Genomic DNA, 26,813 nt, shown 5'->3' with positions numbered 1-26,813 from the left:
TGAAAGAAGGGCGGAGTCTTATTTTTCGTGGTGTTTTTGGAGGATTTTGGTATCACTTCCTCATGGATCTGTGAGGGGAGACAGCACCCACCATTCCCTCGGGCAGGTGTCCCCTCACGGAGCCATGAGGGGAGATGGTTCCCGCCATTCCCTCAGGCAGCCAGTCCCTCACGGAGTCGTGAGGGAAGAGGAGATGGCACCTCGGGCACGTGTCCCCTCATGGAGCCATGAGGGAAGAGGAGATGGTTCCCGCCATTCCCCCAGGGAGGTGTCCTCTCATGGAGCCCTGAAGGAAGGCGATGGTTCCCGCCATTCCCTTGGGCAGCCAGTCCCTCACGGAGCCGTGAGGGAAGGGAAGATGGCACCTGCCATTCCCTCGGGCAGGTTTCCCCTCACGGAGCCATGAGGGACGATAGTTCCCGCCATTCCCTCAGGTAGGTGTCCCCTCACGGAGCTGTGAGAGAAGAGGAAATGGTTCCCGCCATTCCCCCGGGCAGGTGTCCCCTCATGGAGCTATGAGGGGAAATGGTTCCCGCCATTCCCTCGGGCAGGTGTCCCCTCATGGAGCTATGAGGGGAAATGGTTCCCGCCATTCCCTCGGGCAGGTGTCCCCTCATGGAGCCGTGAGGGGAAATGGTTCCCGCCATTCCCTCGGGCAGGTGTCCCCTCATGGAGCTGTGAGAGAAGAGGAAATGGTTCCCGCCATTCCCCCGGGCAGGTGTCCCCTCACGGAGCCATGAGGGGAAATGGTTCCCACCATTCCCTCGGGCAGGTTTCCCCTCATGGAGCCATGAGGGAATGGGGAGATGGTTCCCACCATTCCCTCAGGCAGGTGTCCCCTCACAGAGCCATGAGGGGCGATGGTTCCCGCCATTCCCTAAAGCAGCCAGTCCCTCACAGAGCCATGGGGAAAAGGATGATGGCACACCTGGAAAGCTCTCCGGGGACGGGGGGAAGGCGGTGCCGCCTGCGAGAGGCGTGTGGGGCAGGGCTCTCTGTCAGACATGTGGGCAGCGACAGAGCCGGCCGCGCCTGCCCCGCGGTGGAACGGCACTGCGACAGCAGCAGCCCAGTGCCAAACAGCGACAGCGCGGGACACAGCGCACGCTCGGCGGCGCTGCCAAACGAGGATTCATTAGCGGGGCCGAGGAGGGGCAGGGCCGCTCAGGCACGCCTGCCATAAAGTGATCTCCTGGTGAAACCGCAGCAGGAACGGGACCTGCCACAACGAGATCCCCGGGACACAGCGCATGCGCGGGAGCCGGCCCGGCCGCGCGTGCTCGCGGAGGGGGAGAGGTCTCGCGCGACGGGGCGCGGCCATAGAGGGCGGTGGGCGTGGCCGGCGGCGGCGGGCCGGCGCTGCGCGTGCGCGGCCGTGAGGGGAGCGCTGGGCAGCGCCATATCCCGGCCCCCCCTCGGCGTCCTGCGCATGCGCGCTGAGCTGCTGCGGGCACCTGCGTAATAGTGATCCCCGGGTCGCGCTCGGCGGAGACCGGCCCGGGAGGACATGCTGCCAAATAGTGATCCCGAGCTGGTGGTGGTCTCCTGAGGGGGCTGCGGGGTCCGGGGGCCGTCCCCACACACCGCACCTGCCCGGGCAGCGCTCCCCGCCTCCCTCCGGCCTCCCAGCAACGCCGCACCGCCGGCGGGGCCGCTCCTCGGGCCGCGAGGTGAGAGCGGAGGGGAAGGAGTTGGGGGGGGGGGGGGGGGGGGAAAGAGCGCAGGGCCTGAGGGACGAGGAGGGGGGCGGCAGGGAAAAGTTGGGGAAAAACCTGGAGCGGCGGTTCCTGGAGATCACCGGGCTGGGGGAGAGGGGCTGTGGGGTGCCTGGAGCCGGGTGAGGAAACAGGAGTGGGAGAAAGGGAAGGGGGGCCGGAGTGGGAGCGCTGGGATGAGGAGCAGCATCAGGCGGTGAGGGGTGACAGGTTGTGGCCTGGCCGGGACCGCGGAGCACATTCCCGAAGCAGGAGGGAACTTGGGCTCGGTGGGAATCAGATCCGGGATCGCCGTTCCCCAGGCGAGTGTCGGGCCTGTGGTGCTGTTTGAAGGAAATGGTGCATCATCCTGCAGGGTGGAAAGGGAAATAATTCCCTTTCCCGGGAACTGGGGCCATCCTGGAGCGGTGCTGGTGCTGCTGCAAGCATCGCCTGGATTCCTGGTGTTCTAAAGGGAGAACAGAGTGCCTGGAGTGGGAAATGGAATTGTCTGGGTCTGACAGGAGTTCTTAGAGGGGCAGGAAAATCTCAGGTGTGATGAGATTTGGTGTCAGTTCTCTCTAACTCAGCATTGATAAATGTGTTTGTATTGTGGTTCTAGAGCATCGTCCTGACATAAGGAAAAGAATCACTTTTCCCTGATTTCCTCTTTTTCTTCCCTTTCCCTTTGGACTTCTAAGTGGTGGCTTGTTGTGAAGCCCTGTGAGAGTCTGGAGAATGACACATATTTATGCTTTATAAAACAGGACTCTAAACCCTAAATTATTTAAGTAAAACATCCACCTGATTCCTCTTTCAGTGACATTTTCCAACCAGCTGCCCAGAACGATTTGGTGTCATTTTGTCCCTTGTTTTGTTGTGACCTGAAGCAAAAACAGATTTTTTTTTTTCCCCCCTTTTTGGTACTTCGTTACGGGTGGGATTGAGCTCAAGACAGAAGTGCTTGCAGGGTGTCATCCTGTCACTGCATCAGCAGAGGACAGTAACACAAAACTGTGCCCATCAAATGGAAACTGCTCCCAGATTTGACAGCCTGATTTACTGGAGTGGAGTTACTGTTAGAAAACTACTCCTTTTCTCCCCAAAACCTCTGGGATTTGGGCACAAATACAGGTCAGGGAGAGGGGTTAAAGTGAGGGCATCACTGCCTCCCCAGCCCACCCTGAGGTGCTTAAAAAACCCCATTGTTTCTGTGCCACCATAATTCCGATTTCGTGCTGTTTTCTGGCAGAGGAGGCTCCAGCCCTGCCGATATCCCTGATAAATGTTAAACCCAGTTAACCGAGCAGCTCCTGTCCCAGTTTCCGCTGGGGCGGTGTGGGGGGAGCTCTGGGGTTAATCCGGGAGTGCAGCTGAGCCTCTCTTGGGCAGGGACTGGGAGCTGAGCTTATTCCCAGTGGGATTTTTCTGGACACCACCCCAGGCTCCAGTGACGGGCACTTCCCAGCCTCGCTCCTGGCACCCCTCGTGCCCAGCATTTCCCTGTGGGGTTCGCTGCTCCTTCCTGCCTCGCTGGGCACCTGGAAACTCGGGATCATCCCTCTCCCGAGCGTTATCCCTGCCAGATCGGGCAGGGAGCTGGGAATGCTCCCGCTCCCCGTGCAGGCAGGAGCTGTTGCTGTGTTGTGGATGGCTCTGGGAGCGCCATGCGTGGAAATCTCCATGGGAATTCTGTCGGATCCCTGCTCCCCGCCTGGCTCCGGCTGGATTTGCTGCACGGGTGGAGGATTATGTAAGATCTTGCTGATTCCTCCAGCCTCGCTCTGCTGGGGTTTGCTGCTCGCTACAGAGAGGAAATACAGCAAAAACCTGTCAGAAAATGGAGAACCCCCGAAATAAACAAACAAAAACGGCCGAAACCCTTTTATCCAGAGTGCTGCTCCTGGGTGCTCAGTCCAGCAGCTGCTGCTGTGAAGTGCTTGTGCCTGGAGTTGAGAGCCCTGAAATAAAAACGCGTGGCCACGTGCAGAAACACCTGCTGGGGCAGGAAGCTGCTGTGGGGTTGAAGTGTTTGTACCCCCGAGGAGGCAGAGGAACTGTTGGTGCCCAAGAACTGATCTGGAAATAGATTAGGTTCTGTTGTTGTTGTTGTTGGTTTTGCCTCAGGTTGTGCTCAGACCCCCCCATTTCACTGGGGTGGATTCTCAGAAGCTCTGTGGGCACTCTGGAATTCCCAGAAGGGTTTTTGCTGCATTAGAGGCACAAATGTCCCAGGATTTCCTCTCTGGGGCCATTCCCACTCCTGGAGTGCACAAGGTTGGAGAATGCCCAGGCTCTGCCCCTCCTGACCTCAGCTTCCAGCCAGGAACATCCCAGGGAAGTCACTGGGGTTTGCAATGGATATTGTGGAATTTTAACCAGCAGATCTCCAGCGCTGCAGGTGTATCCTGGGAATACTCCTGGCTTTAGGTTGGTGCCAACCTCCCCAAACCTGGCCTAAGAGTCCCAGTGTTCCTCAGCAGTAAATATTTACAGCCTGTGTGATTTAGGGTTGATTTATTTTTTCATTTACAACTCGAATTAGAGCATTAATCCCAAAGCAGGGAGAAGGCAGCGCTTTGCTGCCCAGCTCTGGAGGTGGCACCAATAGGAGCAGGCATCCAGTGCCTCTGGCCCAGGCTTTTATTCCTATTGATTAAAAACATATTAAATACAGAATGTCTCAGCCACTACAATCTTTTCTTTGCTCTTTGTCTTATTAATCCAATAATCCTGGTCTTGGACAGTTGGGATATTCAAATATGGATGTAGGGGAAGGCCATAATAATTATTTTCAGAGTGTGATTAATATGATTTTTTGATGTTAATGTAAAATTATTAAATTATGCCAGCAGACCCATCACACCTTATCATAATCTGTGTGATATCTTGTATGGAAACACAGCCGAGGATTTGGAAGAAGGCTGGAGGGTGAAGTTGGTTGGAATCTGGTTCCCTTCTCCTTCCTCCTCCTCGTGCTGGTGTCTCATAAGGGCAGGGAAAAGACTGAACAAAGTCACGTTGGAGATGGAGCGCTCTTCCTGCCTGGAAAAGCATTCCTGGTGCGATGGGCTGCAAGCAGGAGTTTGTTCCTACTGAGTTTTCTGGATCAGGGCTGATCCATAGTCTGGGAATCAGGAGGAAACAGGGACTCAGCTCTTGGAGTAATCATTTGAAATCTGGATTTTAAGGAATCCAGGTTATCCCTGCTGCTCTCTCCCACATGAGTTCCTTTGGCCTGGCATTCGTGGTTCCAGCTCATTCCCGTTATCCCTGCTCTGGCTGTGGGGATTTTCCAGTCCTTTCCCTCAGCACTGAAGGCTGGAACTCACTGGGGTCACTCCCGGCTCCGTGGGGTCACTCCCAGCTCCGTGGGGTCACTCCCAGTTCTGTGGGGTCACTCCCAGTTCTGTGGGGTCACTCCTGGTTCTGTGGGATCACTCCCAGCTCTGTGTGGTCATTCCCAGCTCCATGTGGTCATTCCCAGTTCCGTGGGGTCATTCCCAGCTCCGTGTGGTCATTCCCAGCTCCATGTGGTCATTCCCAGTTCCGTGTGGTCATTCCCAGCTCCGTGGGGTCACTCCCAGCTCCGTGGGGTCATTCCCAGCTCCGTGTGGTCATTCCCAGTTCTGTGGGGTCATTCCCAGTTCTGTGGGGTCATTCCCAGCTCCGTGGGGTCATTCCCAGTTCTGTGGGGTCATTCCCAGCTCCGTGGGGTCACTCCCAGCTCCGTGGGGTCATTCCCAGCTCCGTGGGGTCATTCTTCCTCCCTTGCCCCATCCCATCCCTGCAGCTCTGCTCTTTCATTCCTTGCCCTTTTCCCCTCTTTCCCTTTCCAAACCCAACCTTCTGCTGTCCTTCCCACGGCTTTGAAGGATGCAGGGAGATAAATGAGCTTTTCCTTGTTTTCCTGCTCCAATTATCCCGTCCTGCTCCTTCTCCCCCTGCTCTGGGCTGTTCCCGGGCACTCTTTGATACTTTGCTGGCCCCAGGAGCGCCCACTCAGCTTTTGAAACTCTTAATTAAAAATCTCCTTCCTTTCCAGCCTCCCCTAGGTTACCTTTCCGTGAATAAACCTGGCTGGAAATGAATATACCCGGGAATTTCTGCTGGGTTTCTTAGCAGGGAGTTGGTTTATCGTGAGAAGCAGAAAATGAGAGATTTTTGGGCAAAAGTCCAGTCGTTTTGGGGTCTGTTCTAGGATTCCTTGTTGAGTTTCTGTGCCCACCGCTGGCAGGTGAGGTCTCAGCTCTCCCGGGGAGGTTTCCCTGCTGGGGAAGGTGGAGCTGAGCTGTGAAATCAGGAGGGGATTTTGGCAGGACAGGGTGACAAGGGAACACTTCCTGTGCTTCCCCAGAGCTGCTCTGGCTCTGCCCCTTGGATCAGATGTCTTCATCTGGAAGTGCTTGGGAATGGGGTGAGAATTGCTCTGTTTTCAGCTGTAATTTAACTCTGTCCAGAGCCAGGAGTTTGTTATTTATAGCCGAGGAGTAACAAACTCTCACCCTGTACACAGGGGGCCGTACAATAATATTTTCTGGTTTGTTTCCTGTGTTTTGATATTTCTGCCCGTGCCTCCACGTGTGTCCCTGCCTCTCCTAATCTGAATTATTTCCCAAATACTTCCCTCAAACCTCTGTGCCCGCAGTGCTTTTCCATCCAGCTCCAGTGCAGAGGTGCCAGCACTGCTGGCGAGGGTGACACCTGGTGACACCTGAAGTGTCCTGAGCGGACAGGGATTTCCCTTCACCTGGGCTCAGCCTCTCCAATCCATGGAATTCTGGGCCATGCCAGAGCAGTGATTCAGCACTTGGAGGTGGCAGGATGGATCTCAGTGACCTTTGCTGGGCCTCCCCTGTGCCTTTGCCTGCTGGGCAGGACCAGCTCCGGTTTTTCCTCCCGGGGAATTTCTGGGATGGATATTCCCTGCCTGTCCCCTCCTGAGCTGCTGCAGCGCTCCCGGTCCGGGGGATGGCACCTGGGACAGGGATTTGGTGCCTCCCCGAGGAGTTGCACAGCTCTGTATTCACCTGCCCCGCAGAGCACCGGCAGAACGCTGGGACATCCCAGGCTGGGAGCGTTTTCCTGATAATGGAGAGTTAGGGAGAAGACAAGGAGCTGTTTGTGGCTGGAGGTTTCATTCCCACCTTTTGGCCAGGGATGTGTGGAGGGGCCACGGAGTCGCTGTTTCAGAGGATTCCAAAGTTATTTTAAATTATTTTTATGTCTTTTTTTTTTTTTTTTTCCAATCCACCCCTTTAACACTTCTTAAATAAAAGTCACATTTTTTTCTATTATTTCTAAGAGATCAGAATACCTTGTTGTGGCAGTGAGTGAAAAGGTGTTAGTCAAGAACGAAATCACTAAAATTTACTGCAACTTTAACAGTACCACCAACAAAATCCAATTTCACGGCCGGCTCTCGCGGTTAATTTATTCATTCCCTGCGTTTTCTCCTGCTGAAGCCTTTCCATCCCTGACCATCTTGTTGCTCAGCGTGCAGACAGGTGGCCGATCCCAAAGCCCTCCCTCCTTGTCCTGGCTGCTGCTCCCGCTCGCCGGAATCCGTGTGGCAGCCGAGCGCGCGCTGCTGCGGGACACAAAGCCGGGAGCAGAAGGCTGAGCCCGGCCTCTCCCCTCTGCCAGCCCCCTCAGCCCTGGGCTCCAGCCCCGGCTCTCAGGGTGGGTTGTGTTCCTGGAAACGTTTCAGTGCCACAGCGCGTTTTGGGGGTGCTTGGAGAGGAGAGAGGAGCTTTGTGTCCTGTGACGTGGAACTGCTCAAGCTGGTTTGATTTGGCCTCAGTTCTGGTGGTTTGTGTCCCTGTGGCCCCATTTCCGTGCTGGTTGTTTGGATGGTTTGTGTCTCTCTGTGCCCCCCCAGGTGCAGCTGAGCTCCGTTTCCGCGCTGCCTGTGCCCTCTGCCCGATTCCAAGCTGGCGATGTCCAGGGTGCCGAGTCCCCCCCCTCCGGCAGAGATGTCCAGTGGGCCCGTGGCCGAGAGCTGGTGCTACACACAGGTCAGCTCGCCTGGGCAGGGCTGAGCTCCCGGGAACTGGGGATCTGGGATGGGTCTGGAGCCTGGTGGGTGTGCGGTTACACACAGGGGAGTTACACAGAGGAGTTACACACTGCGGTTACACACAGGGAGTTACACACGGAGCAGTTGTACACACAGGGCAGTTACACACAGGAATCACTGCAGTTACACGCAGGGCAGTTACACACAGCAATCACTGCAGTTACACACAGGAATCACTGCAGTTACACACAGGGCAGTTACACACAGGGCAGTTACACACAGGAATCACTGCAGTTACACACAGGGCAGTTACACACAGGGCAGTTACACACAGGAATCACTGCAGTTACACACAGGGCAGTTACACACAGGGCAGTTACGCACAGGGCAGTTACACACAGGGCAGTTACGCACAGGGCAGTTACGCACAGGGCAGTTACCCACAGCAATCACACGCTGCAGTTACACAGGGGAGGTACACACTGCAGTTACACACACAGCAATTGCAACAGTTACACACAGGGCAGTTACACACAGAGCCGGTACACACAGCAATCACTGCAGTTACAATGCAGTTACACAGCAGTTACACACAGAGCTGTTACACACTGCAGTTACACAGCCGTTACACGCTGCCGTTACACACAGAGCTGTTACACACAGGGGTTACACAGCAGTTACACTGCAGTTACACACAGAGCCGTTATACACAGCAGTTACACAGCCGTTACAGTGCCGTTACACACAGGGGTTACACAGCAGTTACACACCAGTTACACAGCCGTTACACAGCAGTTAAACACGGCAATCATTGCAGTTACACAGCAGTTACACAGCCGTTACACAGAGCCATTACACACCAGTTACACACAGCCGTTACACACAGCCGTTACACACCAGTTACACACACCAGTTACACACAGCCGTTACACAGCCGTTACACACAGCCGTTACACACAGCCGTTACACACATCAGTTACACACAGCCGTTACACAGCTGTTACACACACCAGTTACACACAGGGGTTACACAGCCGTTACACACAGCCGTTACACACAGCCGTTACACACAGCCATTACACAGCTGTTACACAGCCGTTACACACCAGTTACACACAGCCGTTACACACAGCCGTTACACACAGCTGTTACACACCAGTTACACACAGCCGTTACACACAGCCATTACACAGCCGTTACACACCAGTTACACACAGCCGTTACACACAGCCGTTATACACAGCCGTTACACACAGCCGTTACACACAGCCATTACACAGCTCTTACACACCAGTTACACACAGCCATTACACACAGCAGTTACACACCAGTTACACACAGCCGTTACACACCAGTTACACACAGCAGTTACACACCAGTTACACACAGCCGTTATACAGCTGTTACACACAGCAGTTACACACAGCCGTTACACAGCAGTTACACAGCCGTTACACACCAGTTACACACAGCCGTTATACAGCGGTTACACCGCCCTTACACCGCCCTTGCACCGCCCTTACACCGCCCTTACACCAGCCCCCCGTGGCTGTCTCCCGGCAGCAGCCCCGGTTCCCGTTCCCGGCCCCTCTCTCAGAGCTGCCCTTTGTCCCTCTGCGCTGAGCCTAAAGCTGCTGCTCTCTCCTTGCAGATCAAGGTGGTGAAGTTCTCCTACATGTGGACCATCAACAACTTCAGCTTCTGCCGGGAGGAGATGGGGGAGGTCATCAAGAGCTCGACCTTTTCCTCTGGAGCCAACGACAAACTCAAGTGGTGAGACCCAGGGAGAGGGTTCAGCCCAGCTAGGGTGGAGTTCGGGGGCTGTGACAGAGGGAATCCATAAAAACATCGTTATCCTGCCCATGAAAGCCCTGATGCCTCAGCAGTGTTTGCACACAAACCAATATTTATCCTAAAAACATTTGTGGGACAAGTCCAGGTGAGGCCGTGAGGGTGCACAGCCCATTTCACCCTCCCAGTTCAGCCCCTCCTACTCCATGGGGTTCAAAAGTGAATTTTTCCTGCTGTGAATTCCCTTTCTGTGAATGGCAGCTTCTTGTGGCCGAGAAGAGCACAGGGATGAGGGAAGACCAATGTCCCGTCCCTGTTCCTGCCCAGGAGCTGCTCCCTCTTCAGGATGACCTCATTTGGGGCTTTTTCCTTTCCTCTAACCCTTCCTTATCTTCCCTGAGTCCTCCGGTCATTTCCAGTAGCTCATGGTGGACTTTGCTCAGAGCCTTTGTCTGCTCTGGTGCATCCATGGACTCTGATTCCTGATTTTATCCTGAGGCTGAGTGGTTCAGAACTTGGCTTTTCGGTACAAGCTGTGGGGAAGCAGCCCCTGGAAGAGCTGTATCCATGGGATACAGTGTGTGTTCCCTCCTTTGGGTGGCAGAGCTGTGCTTTCCTCGCCCGCCTTTTGTTCCTGAGTCACCTTTGTCCCCTCTGCGCTCGGCTCTCCCTGGAACATCTGGATCTGTGCGTTTTGGTCGCTGTGTGTGGGAGCTGTTCATTATCTGTCTGCTTTTTGTTCTTGGTAGATTCTGTGTCAAGTTTCAGGTCACAGAAGAGCCTCTTCCTGCCTTTTCTTCACACAGGAGGAGTTTTTCCTTTTAGCCCTGGTATTTTATTTTTTTTTTAGGAACCACCGGCCTCCAGCAATCCCTTGTTCCCTGCAGTTGCCTCCTGTGGAATTTTATCAACCATTTCTCTGCATTTGTTGCACTTCCTCAAATCCATTCCCTCCATTTTATTTCTTCCACTTTCCTTTTGTGAGGATTGATATCCAGGGGGCTTTTCAGTGGTCCCAGCCATTCTCCCTGCCCATCTCCCTGTGGATTTGTTGGGTTGCCCATAATTCCTGGGTGTTTTTCTCAGTGTGGGGATCAGCTGTAGCCCAGCTCTGCTCCTCTCACCCCTCTGTGCTTCTCCGGGGCTGTTGTTATCAGGGGTTGTTCTCAGCCCTCCTTTCCTGTGCAAACACGAAAATTCCACAGTGCCCTTCCTTTAAAGGATCCCTGAGCTGCCAGGCCCTGCTGCCGACATTCCCAATCCCCCCTTTTCCAGGTGTTTGCGTGTGAACCCCAAGGGCTTGGACGAGGAGAGCAAGGATTACCTGTCCCTGTACCTGCTGCTGGTGAGCTGCCCCAAGAGCGAGGTCAGGGCCAAGTTCAAGTTCTCCATCCTCAACGCCAAGGGAGAGGAGACCAAGGCCATGGGTGAGTGAGACCCCTCGGGGTGGGTGAAACCCCTCTGGGGATAAGCTGGACCAGGGTTTGGGTTGGCCCTGGCCCGGGTTAAGCCAGGCCTATCCTGCAGAGAGCCAGCGCGCCTATCGCTTCGTGCAAGGCAAGGACTGGGGCTTCAAGAAGTTCATCAGGAGAGATTTCCTGCTGGATGAGGCCAACGGGCTCCTGCCGGATGACAAGCTCACGCTGTTCTGTGAGGTAAGCCCTGCTCCCAGCAGCCCCAGGCACGGCTGACCCTTCCCTCACCCCGGCTTTTACGGGGTCGGGAGCGCTGCTGGATGTTCTGTGACCCCGGGATTTCACTGCTCTGTGTGTGCCTCTCTCCCCGCGTGATTCATCCCTTTGCTCTTTGGCTGCTTTCTGCTCGGCTTTTCCCTGGAATGACGATGGGAATGAGGCAGGTTTGATGATCATTTCACCGGTGCTTTGGTGTTCCCATCCATCTCTTTGTGCTCCTTGATTTGGGGCTCACTTGGGATAATCACACCCCTGGATCTGCAGGGGGAACTACCCTGCCTTGACTTGCCTGCTGAATAAAGGAGAGCTTCTCTTTATTTTCTTCAATCTGTCTGTACAGCCAAAAAAAGAAAAAAAAAAAGTGGAAAAAAAGGGAGATTTTACAGTAATCACCATTTTCTGGTCATTGTGTTTGTGTTTTTCTACATCATTATTATTTCACTTGTGCTATTCCAGGCAGAGATGCAGCCAGTTATTTCCAAACCCAGAGATTTAAGTTGAAAAACCTTAATGAGCAAACAGAAACTCTAATTTAGTGTCTTCAGAGCTTCTTCTGCCTCACTCCCATTGTCTTTTTAACTGCAAACCCCCTCCTGGAGCTGTTTTTTGCCAGAAGAGAGCAGAACAAGTTGTTCTCTCCTTGCATCTCCTGCACTGTTTTTTTTTCTCCGAGTCTTTTCTTGTGCTGTGTTTTCTTTCAGGAATAAAAGAAGGGCTTCAAAGTCCTTTGACAGCTGGGATTTTTGGTTTGTTTTTGGGGTGTTTTTTTCAGGTTTTGGCCATCGTAATCATGCACGTTTAAATGAACAAACATCTCGAGGATGTTTAATCAGCAGCAGAAATTCTTAGGGGTGGAAGGAGCCCTTCCTTGAACACAAAATGGGAGGAGAAAGGACAGAGTCAGGCATGGCAGAAACAAATCCTTACCTGGTTTGGCACCCAAGGCTGGATCCTTCTCCTCTCCTTTTTCCTTTCCTTTTTCTTTCTCTCCTCTCTCACTTCCTGCTTCCCTTCTCCTTCCCCACCCTGTGGAGCTTCCCTTGCTGTCCTTGCTCTCCCTTGGCCACTGGTCATGAACAGAACTGAAACTTAACTGGGGCTGGACAGCAAATTCAGGGAACGGCCTCACCTCTGCTTCCCTGTCAGTCACCTCCTCTATTCCTGATTCCAGCAGGGCACAATTAATCACAGAGCTTTGCTAATTGGCCTCTGCTGCAGCTGTGATTTGCCTGGTTTTAACCACGGGGTTCGTGCTGCACAGGCTCCTAACGAGGCCCTTCTGGAGGAGATTCCTCACCTTCAGAGCAGGGGTTGGGAATCTGCCTCCTCCAGACCTCCCTGATTATCTGACATAAACTGGGATTTGTTTAACTTAGTCTTGAGGTGGGGTTTAATGTATTTTAGAACGCCGAACTCTCACAGAAGGAGAAGCAGGAGGACCTTGAGGGGTTCCCTGTGGGGTGTGTGCTGGGCTGTGGGAGCTCTGTGTGTCCCTCACTTCCCCTGGATTGGTGGCTGTTGCATTATTGATTGGGGAGGTTTCACAGTGCTGATGGAAGGAGAAACTGGGTCAGGTGTGGTGTCTGGAAAAAATCCGGAAAGAGCGAAAATCCGGTTCCACTTCCTTCAGCCAGCACCTCGTGAATCGCATGGACGTGCTGTCAGTGTGGGGCTGGGAAGGGAATCTGCTGGTGGGATTTGGGATTCGGGAGGGACACCCTGGTGCAGGGATCTCTGGAAAGGACCCTTTAAACGCGGGGAATTCCCCCCCCCCCCGGTGCCTGAACCGAGAGCTGTGGGGTTTGCCCTGCGCTCCCTTCCCCTGTCCTGCAGGGCGAGGAGCTGCTCCAGGCTGTGTCTGAGGTTCCCCTGTGCCCCCAGGTGAGCGTGGTGCAGGACTCGGTGAACATCTCGGGCCAGAACACCATGAACATGGTGAAGGTGCCCGAGTGCCGCCTGGCCGACGAGCTGGGCGGGCTCTGGGAGAACTCACGCTTCACCGACTGCTGCCTCTGCGTGGCCGGCCAGGAGTTCAAGGGCCACAAGGCCATCCTGGCAGGTGGGTGCTGCCCCGAGCCCTGGGATGGGGGGCATGGAGGGAATGGCATGGGAAGGAGGGAGCTTAGAGCTCATCCATGGCAGGGCCACCTTCCACAGTCCCAGGCTGCTCCAAGCCCCGTCCAGCCTGGGACGCTGCCACTTCCACAGCTGCTCTGGGAATCCCATCCCAGCCCCTCCCCACCCTCACAGGGAACAATTCCTTCCCAATATCCCATCCATCCCTGCCCTCTGGCAGTGGGAAGCCATTCCCTGTGTCCTGGCCCTTATCCAGAGTCTCTCTCCTGGAGCCCCCAGTACCAAGTGCATCTCCTGGCTATGGACCAGCCCATCCAGCCTGTTCTAGAAATCACCTTTAACTCTGCCCAGTTCATGGAATCCTGGAGTGGTTCAGCTTGGAAGGGATTGAATCCCACCCAGGGCCACCCCTGCCCTGGCAGGGACTCCTCCCACTGTCCCAGGCTGCTCCAAGCCCCATCCAGCCTGGCCTTGGACACTGCCAGGGATCCAGGGGCAGCCACAGCTGCTCTGGGAATCCCATTCAGGACAGGAGACAGCAGGAGCCTGGTGGGAGGTGCTGGGAGCTGCTGAGGTGCTGGCAGGCAGCACCCAGCCCTTCCCAGAGGATTCCAGCATTCCCAACGTGTTGTGTTCCCTTCCCAGCGCGGTCCCCGGTGTTCAGCGCCATGTTCGAGCACGAGATGGAGGAGAGCAAAAAGGTGAGAGCTGAGGGAGGGGAATTCCTCCAGCAGGGAATTCCCTGCTCCGAGGATTCCTGTGAATCCTGGGACTGCTCCTCTCCCACGGGGTGCACCTCTCTGCTCCGGAAGGGAGGAGGAAAAGAGGGATCCGGGATCAGCTGTCCCCTTGTTCCCTTGGGGGAGAGGCTGGGAGGGAACAGGGAGAAGTAGAGAATGTGGGATACAACTTGGAGTTGTTCTTACTCCACCCACATCTTTTCTTTTACTCTCCTCCTTTCCCCCCTCCTTTCCCCTCCTTTTTTTCCCCTTTTTTTCTGCAAGTTCAACTCCTTGTAACTGATTTCCCTCTGCCACTGAGGGGGTTCGGGGTAGAAGGAGCCCCTGAGCCTCTGGGCAGACCCTAAAAGGCTCCATTTTCCCGTTGCAGAACCGGGTGGAGATCAACGATGTGGAGCCCGAGGTGTTCAAGGAGATGATGTGTTTTATTTACACTGGGAAGGCCCCAAACCTGGACAAGATGGCTGATGACCTGCTGGCAGCTGCTGACAAGGTAAACTTGGGATTCAGGGATGCTGAGGAAGCTGGGAATGCCCTGGGATTTCCTTTCCACGGTGCTCCTGGCACCCTGGGATGGGCAGGTTCCTTGGATTGGGGAAACCTGGACATGCTGGAAAACACCTGGACCATCAGATTGACAGCACACCTGGAGCTGCACAGCTGGAGATCCATCAGGAATTTCTGTCTCCTCTGCTCATTTTTAAGCATTTTTGAAGCTTCCAGAGGACTCTGCTGTAGATCTTCCTGTTAAACCATCAGGAATTTTTGCTCTGCTGCTCATTTTTAAGGATTTTTGGAGCTCCCAGAAGAGCCTGCTCAGCATGATCCAAGCTGGGCTGAGAAGACAATCGCAGAGCGGACCCAGGGATGTTTTTCCATGTGGTTATTCCCAAATCCCCGGAGCAGCGCTGAGTCTGGACAAACAGTTCTCCTCCTGCTCTGCCTCCTGTCAGCCTGAGGCTCTGCAAAGCAGGGCTGGGAAGTGGTGTTGGTTTCCCTGCTGCAGTGCCAGTCCCTGCTGTTCCTGGGAGCTGCTGGAATTCCCTGGGGCTCTGCCCCCTCCCCTTTGCAGCTCCAGGGATGGGAGTGAGAGCTCTGCTGGCCCTGTTAACCCCTGAAAATCCCTGATTTTCAACCCAAACTATTTCCTTTTTCTTCTTTTTTCCCTTAAAAGTGACTCAGTGCTGGATTTATCCCTGGAATAGCTCTGCAGTGCAGGATCCCCCCCTGCCCTGCCCTGGGACTGAGAGCCCAGTGCAGTCTCTGGAATCCCGGGATTCTGCCCTGTTCCTGGAATCCTGGGATTCTGCTGGGCCGGGGGATCTGGGGCTGGGGGTGACCCTTTGTGACCCCTCGTGTCCATCCCAAGGTGAGAGGGGAAAAGCCCCATTCCAGCCAGGACTGAGGTGGGACTCAGAGCCAGGAGCTTCAGGGGCTGGGCACAGCCATGGCCACGTTAATTCAATATTTAAAGGGATTGACTGAGAGCTCCCAGCCTCCTTCCAGGAGGAGCAGCACATGAAGGGCAGGGAGAGCTTTAATTTGGACTTTCCTGCCTTTTAACGCAGCTTTGCTTTCCCTTTGCAGCTCATTGTGTGTCTGTTAAAAGCAGGAATAAAAAACTCCTCCGTGCAAGCCCATAAAGCAGCCAGTATTTACCCAGGGGACTGAAGCAGCTCCTTCTGAGCTCTCCTGTCTCTTAGGAAAAAGCTGTAATTAGCCCAAAACCAAACCAAAATTCAGCTCCCCAGCCCAGGAGCTCCCAGTGCAGGAGGCTGTGGGGAGCTGAGGTGGAATTAAAGTGTGAGAAAGGGGCAATGCTGCTGCTGAGAGCCCTCCGTGGCCACTTCGGGCCAACCGTGCAATTAAAAATGAGTTATTTGTAGCAAAAATGGAACTAAAAAATGGATACATGGAGGAGAATATTCCATCTGCAGCAGGAGAAGTGCCCGGCTTTATTTGTTACGTTTGGAGGCACTGACAGGCAATTATCCAAACTAATGGCTGCCCCAAGAAGCTGCTTTATTTATTGAGATGGATTAGCAAAGAAATTCGATTTGCCCTCTCAATTTGCAGGGCAAACTCTGAGTGCTCTGCCTCTGTTACCAGCCCGGCTTCAGGGGGAAATGGGGTTCACAACCTGGAATTCCTCGTTTAAATCCGGTCACGATGGGGGAAATCTCAGTGAGAACCTAAAGCTGACTCAATCGATCGATCAATTTACAGTGACAGAGCTGATCCCGTGGCAGAGGTCCCACCAACTGATCCCAGCTCAGGGCACAGAACATTCCTGGGGTGCAAACCCAGGGGCTGCTCCGAGTTTGTTCCTGAAGTGGAGGAGCACAACTGGAGGGTTCCCATCCCCTTGAGGTGTTCCCTGCTGGAATTCCCAGTTTTCATTCCCCGTGTGCCCTGGAAAGGCTGAAGGTGATGGGTGAGGGTGCCCTGGGCAGTGCCCAGGTGTAATTCCGGGTGTAATTCCCAGTTTTTATCCCCAGTATGCCCTGGAGAGGCTGAAGGTGATGTGTGAGGATGCTCTGTGCAGTAACCTGTCCGTGGAGAACGCGGCCGAGATCCTGATCCTGGCTGACCTGCACAGTGCGGACCAGCTCAAAACCCAGGCCGTGGACTTCATTAATTAGTGAGTGATTACTGCAGCAGGGACCAGCTCTTCCCTTTCCCCTTCCCCTTCCCCCTCCCCTTCCCCTTCCCCTTCCCCTTCCCCTTCCCCTTCCCCTTCCCCTTCCCCTTCCCCTTCCCCTTCCCCTTCCCCTTCCCCTTCCCCTTCCCCTTCCCCTTCCCCTTCCCCTTCCCCTTCCCCTTCCCCTTCCCCTTCCCCTTCCCCTTCCCTTTTCCCTTTCCTTTTCCCTTTCCCTTTCCCCTTCCCCTTCCCTTTCCCTTTCCCCTTCCCTCTTTGACTGCTCACTCCAAACAAACCACGGTTGGACTTGGTGATCCCAAGGATCCTTCCCAGCCTCCAGGATTCCAGGATTTGTTGTTCAACGTTCCCTGTTAGCAGCAGTTCCCAGCTCCTGAGCTGGCTGTGCAGGGAAGGTTCTCCTCTGTTGGTTTTGGGTTGTCTCCCTGTGATTCATGATTTATCCAGCATTCCACACCTGGTGTTGCCCCAGATCCAGCTCAGCCTTGTCCTCTGGGGTTGTCCAGAGTGGGAACGGTCTGGGAGCTGCTCTGGAGTTTCCTGAGATGACCAGAACTTACAGGCAGGACAGGATCAGGGAATTCTGATGCTAGGATCATCCTGGAAGTGTCCCAGGCCAGGCTGGGAGCAGCCTGGGATAGTGGGAGCTGTCCTGCCCATGGAGCTGGGTGAGCTTTAAGGTCCTTCCACCCCAAAGCGTTCCATGATTTGATGCTGAGGGATTGATTCCAGCTCTGAATCCAGCAGCAGATGGAAAATCCCTGCCAAGCTTTAATAAATGGAACATTTCTGTCACTCAGTGCAGCTCTTCCAGTGCTTTTTATATTGATTTAAACCATTCCTGTGCTGAGAGCCGGGGGGATGAGCTCCGTGTTCTGCCATCCCACCTGGAGCCTGCTGGAGCTTTTCCTGCTTAAATCCAAGCCCAAAATGGTGCCAAACCCCTCAGACACCTGACAGAGCTCCAGGAGGAGGAACCCCCGAGTTCCTCAGGCCTGTGGGAAGGACCTGTAGGGCTGCTCCCATTTTCCCGGCCCCTGATCCCACTTTGTTCCCTGTTATCCCAGTCCCTAATCCCGGTTTGTTCCCTGTTATCCCAGTCCCTAATCCTGGTTTGTTGCCCCATTATCCCAGTCCTAAATCCCGGTTTTCTCCCCATTCTCCTGGTCCCTAATCCCGGTTTGTTCCCTGTTACCCCAGTCCCTAATCCCGGTTTGTTGCCCCATTATCCCAGTCCTGAATCCCAGTTTTCTCCCCATTCTCCTGGTCCCCAATCCCGGTCTGTTCCCGGTTATCCCAGTCCCTAATCCCGTTTTTCCCCTGCGTTGCAGCCACGCCTCGGACGTGATGGAGACGTCGGGCTGGAAGTCCATGGTGGTGTCCCACCCACACCTGGTGGCCGAGGCCTATCGCTCGCTGGCCTCGGCGCAGTGCCCGTTCCTGGGCCCGCCCCGCAAGCGGCTGAAGCAATCCTAAACCCCGCCCGCCCTCATCCCGAGCTTTTCTGGAAGCGGCCCCAGCTGCTGCTGCCGCTGCTGCCCAACCCTTGACCACCGGGGAGCCGGCGAAACCTGTGGAGCTTGGACTCTGTTGTTGGGGGGAAGAGGCTGCTCCGTGTGACATCCAGACTTTGCCCAACAGCACCGAGAAACTTTGGGAAAAGGGGGGAGGGTGGGCTCTGGGGCTGTTCCTGCGATTCCCTGTGTCTGTGTGTTCCCTTGCACCCGGCTCCAGGCTCGGGATCCGGCGCCGTTCCCCCGGGATTCCCGGCCCCGGGGCTCTGTGTGTGTGGGATGCTGGGGCAGGAGGACATTGCTCGCTTTGGGAGGAGTGAAGGCAGAAGTTCCAGCGAGGTTTTGGGAAGGAAATCCCCGACAGGAGCTCCAGGAGTATTTATGGCAAACGTTCCGCGAGTCCTTGCGGCCGAGCCGAGCGCTGGACGTGCGTGTGCCCCCTCTGCCCGCAGCAAGGAGATGAATTTGCTCTGTTTTAGCACTTGTGTGTCCACTGCAAACAGAAAAAATGGTTCAAAACCCCCTTTTTCTATAAAATCTCAGCTCGGAGTGCGAGGAGCACTGAGGGCTGTGCTTGGAGAGGACTGCAGACCCCTCGCGCCGAGAGCGACACCGACGGTTTCTGTTCGAAATATTGTGGGAAAAGTTTCTGGCATTTTCCCCTGCTTTATTTCCCCTTTCCTCCTTCTTTTTTTAACAAAAAAAAAATAACCCCACCCCCCCCCCCCCCAGGATGAATTTTGTTGTTGCTGAAGGCTGCGTGCGACGTCCCTGAGTTGCTCCATGATTCTTACACTGTTTGTACCTGGTGTGGCTGTCTGGAGCCAGCCCTGTTCCTTTCTATTCCGTCACTTCTTACAGCAGAGATGTTTCAATAGCTGGGAATTCTTTTTGGGTTTTTTTTTGTTTTTTGTTTTTTTTTTTTTTCTTTTGGAAAATATAAATAATTCCTATTTTGTACCGTGTGGTATCTCTGGCCTTTTCTTTTTGTTGGTGTTTTTGAATTGTCTCCTTTTTAAGCCCCCTCAGCCTCAGGTTCTCCTCAGTCTGCTGTGCCCTGCTGTTCCTGGAAGCCACGGGAGGTTTTTTGGGAATGTTGCACAGGGAATTTCAGTACAAATCTGTTGTTTTTCCTTGCAGGTGAGGCCAAAATTCCGGAGTTTATAATGATTCCTGCGTGGTTCCAGCCCGAGGTCCTTCCTTACAGCTGCAGCTCTCTGGAGGTGAGGAGGGAGAGCAGGACAGTCCTGGTGGAGTTCACGGTGGCTGGGACAAGGGCCAGCACCTGGGAACGTGGGGATGAGCCCCAAATCCCCTGGGAAGGGAATGGGAGCAGAGCCAGAGGGATCTGAGCCTAAACTGCCGGGGCTGAGCCGGGCGTGGATCCCAGGGAACCACCTGGGGTGGATCGGGGATCTGCTGTCCCGGATTTTCCATTCCTGGAGGAAGGAGAGTTCCTCTCCCTCCTTCTCCCACCCCCGAGGGCTCCGTGGATCTCATCCCTGATTCCCCCAGGAACGGCTCCCTGGATCCCTGAATTCCCCTGGAGCAGCTCCCTGGCTCAATTTTCCGTCCTCTCCAGCTCCATCCTGCTGCCCCAAATCCCTTCACTTCTTCCTGAAGCCCTTTTTTGGAGTTCATTTCATACGAAGATGTTTAATTAGAGAGGGTTTGGTTGGGGTTGGTTTGTTCTTCCCTGACCTGCTGCCCACTTGGCTGCTCGGCTGCGATTCCAGGCCCAGGCTGCGGGAAATTTGGCAATTCCAGATTCTTGGGTGTGTTGGGTTTCAATTTAATTCGAATATAAATTTAATTTTCATTTCATTTCATTTAAAGCTGGGGGAGGGGGTTTGCTATGGAGGCACGAAAAGGGGGAGAGACCTCCCTGAGTGGGGCAGGAAAAGAACAGGGGAAAGGAACTGGGAGAGAAGAGGGGAAAATAGAAGAGCAGCACATGGAAAAGTTGGGGAAATAAATTGCCAGGGCCTGGAAGGCTTTTGGAAAATAAACAGGATAAATAAAGCAGGAGCAGCTCCGTAGGATTGGGCTTTTTGAAGTTTCCTGGGCAAAGCGTGGGCAGGGAAACTCAGCCCGGTTCTGGTTCCAGAGGAATTCGGGATTTGGCTTCTCCCTCTGTCAGATTCCATCCCTGGGACTGAATTATTGAAATCCCTGGAGGAATTGTGTTAATTGAGAGAGAAGATTGGGAAGGGCTGGGGAGGGGAGAGCAATTACGGCATCGGAGGGGGAGAGATGGGATCAAGAGCTGCTCCTGGAATTACTGAATAGCGGGAAAGGCGAGGATTTCATCCAGCTGGTGGGGGATAAACTGGGTGAACTGGGCAAACTGGGACAGCCAGTCCAGGGCAGGAATGAGGTCCTGGCGTCCCTCTGGAATATTTGCCTGCATTCGCTGGCAAATTCTGGTCCCTGAAGCCAAAAAAGCCCTGTGGATGTTCTTCCCAGTTCTCCCTCCAGGACCCTCGCTGGGGATTGTTGGGATACTGGGACGACGTGGTTTCAGTTTTCTGCTGGATTTGTTTGGGTGTGGCTGCTCCAGGCCTGGTTTCCAACAAATACTTGAGGAGATCGTGGAAAAATTCCTTCAAATGTTGATAAAATCCAGCCATTTTTGGGACTGGGAGGAAACCGCTGCCCAGCATTCCCTGCATCCTGTGGGCAGCTCCAGGGGGGGATTGGGGCTGATCCCAAAACCTCTCACTTGTGTCCATGGTGTGTAAAATCCCGCTATTATGGGTAATTAAAATCTCCTAATTAAATTAAGCTCCATCTGGCTGAGCCCGGCGAGCCAAGGACGGCATTAATTAAAGATCCCAACGTTTGCCGTGACCCAGGGCTGGGATGAGCAAATCCCTGTCCATGGCAAAGGGCTGGAGCATCCCAAAATCTGGGTGAATCCAAGGGGAGCGGCACAGGGATGAGGAAAATTCCAGGAATGGCTCGGATTCTTCACGGGGAAAAACCCCAGCTGGGGCTGGGAGCAGACGGTTTTCAGTGTTCGGAGGTTGATGGGAATGGGAATGGGAAGGGGAAGATTCCAGTGGGATGTGTCCAATACTGGAGGCAAGGAGAGGGAGCAGAGTTAAAACCAGGCTGCAGTTCCAAAGGTTTGGAAAACACCAGGAGATTCCAAACTGCTCCGCAGGCACGGCAGGATCCCGGGATGCTCCAACACTGCCCCACTCCCTCATTTCTCCGTCATTCCCTGGACAGAGTCCATGCAGGAATCTCCTTTAACGCCGTCTCTTCCCAGGTTTTGCCGTTGGAATTGCGTTTTCCTGAGCAGGACATGACATTCCAGAGCCCTCCCCGTGCCTGGAACTCGCGATTCCCTCCCAGTCTGGGCCATTCTCCCAACAGGAGTGGGATGGAAGTGCCCATTTTTGGTGCAGTTTGGAAGCAGAGACATCGGAAAATCCTGGGAACGGGGCAGCCTCCCCTCCTCCTGCCTTTTCCCTCTCCTGCATTCCCGGATTTCCACAGCCACAATTCCATGGGCCTGGAAAGGGCAGCAGCTCCCAAACCCCAGAGCCACCCTGGAATGGGATGGGAGCCCCTCGATTCCCCCCCCCCCCCCTTTCTGTGCCTTTCCCCCGGGAGCCGGGAGGATTCCGTGGCTGCGGAGCGGATCCTGAATTATTGAAGGTATTTCCACTGCAGGCAGGGGTGGGATTTGAGCCGGGAATTCTCTGCTGAGGAGTCGGAGTCCAGAGGGATTTGAGCTGGAGCTGGATGAGTTTTCCATTCCTGTCCTTGACAGCTTTCCCTGCTTTGTTTGGTTTTTCCAGGTCTGAATTTTGTGTTTTCCCTCCTCCCAAACTTCCCCTCTCCCGTTTTCCCGCTGGATCCCTGCCCATGGATCCCTGGAGCGCCAGCAGCACAGGAATGCTCCCTGCTGGGTGCCGGCATTCCCAGGACCTGCTCCCTGATCCCGGGGGATCCTGCAGCCCTTGGGAAGAGCTGGAAAAGCCACCAGAGCCATGGAAAACACGGCAGGAGCGCGGGCTGGCACTGGAGCCATCCATCCCTCCTGCCTGGGCAGGATCCTGTGGGAATGGGAGCTCTGGAAGCCTCTCAGCAGAGGGAATTCCTTCCTTCCTTCCTTCCTTCCTTCCTTCCTTCCGGGAGCTGGGCCCTGGCACAGCTCCCTGGGCTGCTCATCCCTCCAGCCTCTCCTTCCCAAAAAACCACTCCAGGATGCTGGGAGAGGGTTTGGGATGGGATTCCCAGGGGTTGTCCTCACCCACGGCGCAGGAAAATCCATGGATGGGGGAGGGATTGGTGGTGGCAGCTCCTCTCCGGGAGAGCTTTGCCCTGTGCCGTGGACTGCAGGGAAACCAATCCCAGAGCCTGCTGGAAGCGCTGGAAAACAGGGAATGTTTGATTTCGGTGTTTATGGAGCGGCAGCAGGAGGGAAGGGCCGGGCTTTGGGATCTGATTGGGAAAAGTGGGATAATTCCTGGATCAAACCCAGGCTGCCTCGTGCAATACCAACCCATAACACCGGGAATTCCAGGAATAATCGTTCCCGCTCTGCCTCCCCCGCGGGAGCTCCCTGGAGCGGGGTGGATTTGGGATGCGGGGATTTTTCCCCGCAGCTCCTCCCTCGCTCCCCGCACGGGCCGTGGCTCCTGGAGCAGGAATTCTCCGCTCCCAGCCTGGAATAATGGCCCGTCCTGGTCTCCTTAGAAACCGCGGCTCCGCATCCGCGCATCCTTCGGAGCCTCGCTCCTGCTCCCGCGGCTTCTCCCGGCCGCGATTCTCTGGAATTTCTCCAAACCGGCAACTTTAGTTGGGGATTTCTTTGTGTCACCTCAAAGGGATTTTAACAATTCCTGTGTCTCCTTCCTCCAGCAAACCCGAATCCTTCGGGAATATTTTTAATTCCCCACATCTCTCCCTCCCTCTCCTCCCCAATCCGAGCGTCGCTCTTGTTATTCCCTGGAAACGCGGAATTTCCCAGAGCTTTTCCAAACTTTCGGGGCTCCGTGAGGAAAAGTCTCCTCGTGGATCGCGGAGGCTTCGTGGATTTTGGAAGCAGCTCCTGGCGGGATGTGGGAGCTCATCCTGAAACTCCGCCAGCAGCCGGCGGAGCTCTCCCAGAGCTGCGGAGAAGGGATTTATTTCGGGAATGTGGGAGCACAAACCCTGCTGCCGGGCAAGGCCTGTCCTGGGAGGCTGGGAAGGAATTTTTGGAGCTGGCCTGGTGCTCTGGATTCGGGGGGTTTGGGGGGAAAGAGAAGGGAAGGGAAGTGGCTTTTTTTGGTCTTTTCTGGAGGAGGGAATGTGCCAATGGAAGTGGGAGACGGAAGTCTGGATGTCTGGGAAGGGGAGGAGGTTGGGAATGTCCCAAAAATAGGAGCCTGAAATTCGGATATCCGGGAAGGGGAGGAGGTTGGGAATACCCAGGAGCTGGGAATGCCCACATCGATGGGAGACCGGAGTTTGGATGTCTGGGGCAGGGGAGCAACTTGGGAATACCCATCAGCTGGGAATACCCACATCACTGGGAGCCTGCGAGTCCAGGTCCTGGACCCCATTCCCAGTTCCTGGAAGGAGCCGGATTCGGTCCAGGATCGTGGCCATCCCTCATTCCCAACCCCGCGCGTTTATTTTCCTTCTCCCCGCGGACACTTCCAGGAAAAACTCCGGCTCTGCCTCGGTGCCACCGTGAGCGCTTTATTCCCTCTCCAGGGCGGCGTCGGGGGAGCTTCTGCTCCTTCCCAGGGAATGGAATCCCCGGGCTGAGCTCCCCTTCCCACCCCTCTGCTCCGGAGCCGGGAGCGGGCAGGGATCCGGTCATGGAATCTGCGCATGGATCGGGGCAGGAGGGGATGGGGGGATGGAGGGGATGGAGGGGATGGAGGGAGGCCGGGCGTGAATCAGCGCCGGGGGAGCCGCGGGGATCCCTCGCTGTGCCGCATCCCCGCCCCGCTCCGCCCGGGAACGCAGCTCCGAGGCCCCGAACCCCCCCTGCCACCGGCCCGGCCCTGCCCATCCCGGCTCCGTTTCCATCCCGGGAGCCTTTGGGATGGGAAAACTCATCCCCACGTGGGAGAACTCCTCCCAGCTCCTGCAGAACCGGGATCTGGGGAAGGCGAGGGGTGCCCGGGGGCCGGTGGCACCATCAGGTGACTCCCCCCCCCCCCCACCCCTTTCCCGAGCTCTTCCCGGTCTCCAGGTGTTGTGACCCGTCCTCCGGAGCCCTCTTTACCTGGAATCACCAACCCAAATCCAGGCAAATCCATTATTGCGCTGAGGAACTCGGGTCCCGACCGTGGCTTTCTGTCCTATTTCCACATCCCAAGTCCAGCCCTCGCTCCACATCCCAGTCTCTCCGGACCCCAGGTCCGGGTCTGCCGCTGCCGCTGCCCCTCTTGCCATGGGGGAAAACGGGAACATCTCCTCTTCCTTCCACGCCCGCGCTTTCCAGGGAGCATCCCCCGCTCCCAAACCACCCCCATCCCTCCCCCCCGCCCCGGGCGCCCGCGGGGCCCCGGGAATCGCGGCGCGGGGCTCATCCCGAGGGGAAGTAGGGGCGGCGGCTGTGGGCGTTGTAGTCGGGACACACCTTCTGCACCAGGCGGTAGTCGGGGCTGTAGAAGGTGATGTAGACGCAGACGACCTTGAAGGGCTGCGAGCAGAGCCAGGCCGCGCGGCTCCGCGTGTGCTCCTGCGAGCAGGTCTTGGCAGGGTCGTAGGTGCACAGCGAGGTTTTCCTGGCCCGGGCCACCTGCTCCGACTCCACGCGGCAGTTGAACACCTTGGATTCCTTGGCCTCGATGAAGATTTGCTGCTCCAGGTCGAACTCCACGGCCTTGGTCGGGGGCACGAGGCTCACGGAGATGTTGCCGTGGCCCGTGGAGTTGTGCTGGAAGAAGACGTTGACGGTGCCGTTGCCGTGATCCACGACCTTGCCCGTGATCAGCAGGTTCAGCTTCACCGTCTTGATGTTGGAGTAAAAATCGCCCCAGCCGAAAAGCTTCTGCAGCCTGCCCGAGGCCGGGCCCAGGTCCCGCGGTGCCCGCGGGGCGAGGTCCCGCCCGGGCCGGTCCTCCAGGACACCCCAGAGCTCCCGGGAGCCGCTGCCCAGCCCCAGGAGGGGCCGGTTCTGCGGCGGGGCCGGGCCCAGGCTCGGGAGGGGCTTTGGGGAGAGCAGCTCCCGCAGCTTCGGCACCGCGGCTCTCCCGCGGCTCCAGGGCTCGCCTTGGTCCGCGCCTTTCCCGGGTTCCTCTGGAGCACAGAGCACCTGCACAAGGGACGGAGGGGCTGAGAGGTGGCGGTGCACATCTGACCCCTGCCCAGCCCCTTCCCCACCCTCGCTTCCCTGATTTGCCCTTTATTCTCTGTTTTGTATTTCCCTTCTGACAGCAGCTTTTCCAGCCCTCGTCCCTCCTGGATGCTCCGGGAATGGTAAAAGGAGCCGGGGAGGCTCCAGTTTGCTCTCTGCTGGCTCAGGGCACAGCTCCTGCACCGGGGGAGTTCCTGAGGGGCGGGGACGGTGCCCACCCTGTGCCCTCACCCCCATGCCCGGCTCCCGGCACGGCCCCTCTGCCCCGCCGGGGCCTGGGGACACCCGGGGCTGTGGCACGGGACAGGACAAGGGACAGCAGAGCGGAGTTGGCACCCGGGGAGCTGCCCTGAGCCGAGCCCGGGCTCCTCTGCCAACTCCGCTCCTGGAACCCCAAAATCGGCACATCCAGGGGCTTCCGGGGGGGACCGGGGGCGCCCGGGGGGTGCTGCAGCCCCATCACCCGGGGCTGGGAGACCCAGAAACCCGCGGGGTGCCCAGGGCTGACCCGGCCGGGGGGGCACCGGCAAGCGGAGCCCGGAGCCGGCCTGTCCCCGGCTCTGCCCCAGCCCTCCCCGGGCTGCCGCGCGGGGCTGGGGGCGTGCGGATTTTTGGGGTGATCCGGAGCTTTCTCCTCGCCAGCCCTGCCCGCTCCCCGCGGCCAAATAGCAGAAGTTTTGGGACGCGTTTTTTTCCCGGAGGTGGGCAGGGATGCACGGATGGATTCGGGAATCGCTGCCGGCTGCCAGCTCGCCCCGTGCCCGTGGCTGCGCGACCCCCGGTGCCCGCAGCCGCCGGTCCCCCCTGCCCTCCCGGCGCTCACCAGCAGCGCGATGCTGCCCTGGAGGAGGAGGAGGACGCAGCTCCGAGGAAGATGCATTTTCCAGCCGGCGCCGCCGCCTTCTCCGTGGCTCCGGTTTGGGGAGGGTTTCGCCGGGATTTTCCGCCTTTTTCCTTCTTTCCCTCCCTTCTCCTCCAGCGTCAGCGAGGGGAAGGGGGGGGTCCCCCAGCGAAGCGGCTCCCTACGGCCCCCCCCGGCCCATGGTGGCCCCGGCAGCTCCCGCCCCGCGGGGCCGCTCCGGGCGAGGCGCGGCGGCTTCACCTGCGGCCGCTGCTGTCCCCGTGTCCCCTTCTCTGTCCCCTCCCCTGTCCCCTGCCCGCCCCGCCGCCTCCCGCCCCCCGGCCGCCCCTCCGCTCCCCCGCCCGCCGCTCGCCGGAGTCTCAGGGAAACTCCGCTGCATCCCCCGCTCGCTCCATCCCCGCTCGCTCCATCCCCGCTCGCTCCATCCCCGCTCGCTCCATCCCCGCTCCCGC

General features: G+C 56.5%; 2 protein-coding genes across 2 annotated transcripts; one reads left to right on the top strand and one right to left on the bottom strand.

Moving 5' to 3' along the window:
- The first annotated feature begins 1,466 nt into the window (after positions 1 to 1,466).
- SPOP (speckle type BTB/POZ protein) lies at positions 1,467 to 19,147 on the top strand. The gene is made up of 10 exons (XM_082297183.1): positions 1,467 to 1,670; positions 7,576 to 7,711; positions 9,365 to 9,486; positions 10,780 to 10,931; positions 11,032 to 11,159; positions 13,080 to 13,257; positions 13,920 to 13,975; positions 14,385 to 14,507; positions 16,513 to 16,655; positions 18,005 to 19,147. Exons 2-10 carry the CDS (start codon positions 7,634 to 7,636, stop codon positions 18,147 to 18,149), a joined length of 1,125 nt encoding a protein of 374 aa, XP_082153309.1. The 5' UTR covers positions 1,467 to 1,670; positions 7,576 to 7,633; the 3' UTR covers positions 18,150 to 19,147.
- Positions 19,148 to 24,725: 5,578 nt separating this feature from the next.
- Positions 24,726 to 26,379, bottom strand: NXPH3 (neurexophilin 3; the record flags this gene model as incomplete). Its single annotated transcript, XM_082297270.1, has 2 exons — positions 24,726 to 25,457; positions 26,323 to 26,379. The coding sequence occupies 2 exons, from the start codon at positions 26,377 to 26,379 to the stop codon at positions 24,726 to 24,728; spliced, it is 789 nt and encodes a 262-aa protein (XP_082153396.1).
- Between the last annotated feature and the right edge of the window lie 434 nt (positions 26,380 to 26,813).

Source organism: Coloeus monedula (assembly GCF_965178545.1).
Source record: "Coloeus monedula genome assembly, chromosome: 26".
Taxonomy (NCBI): Eukaryota; Metazoa; Chordata; class Aves; order Passeriformes; family Corvidae; genus Coloeus; species Coloeus monedula.
This window is presented reverse-complemented; position numbering and strand designations above follow the sequence as displayed.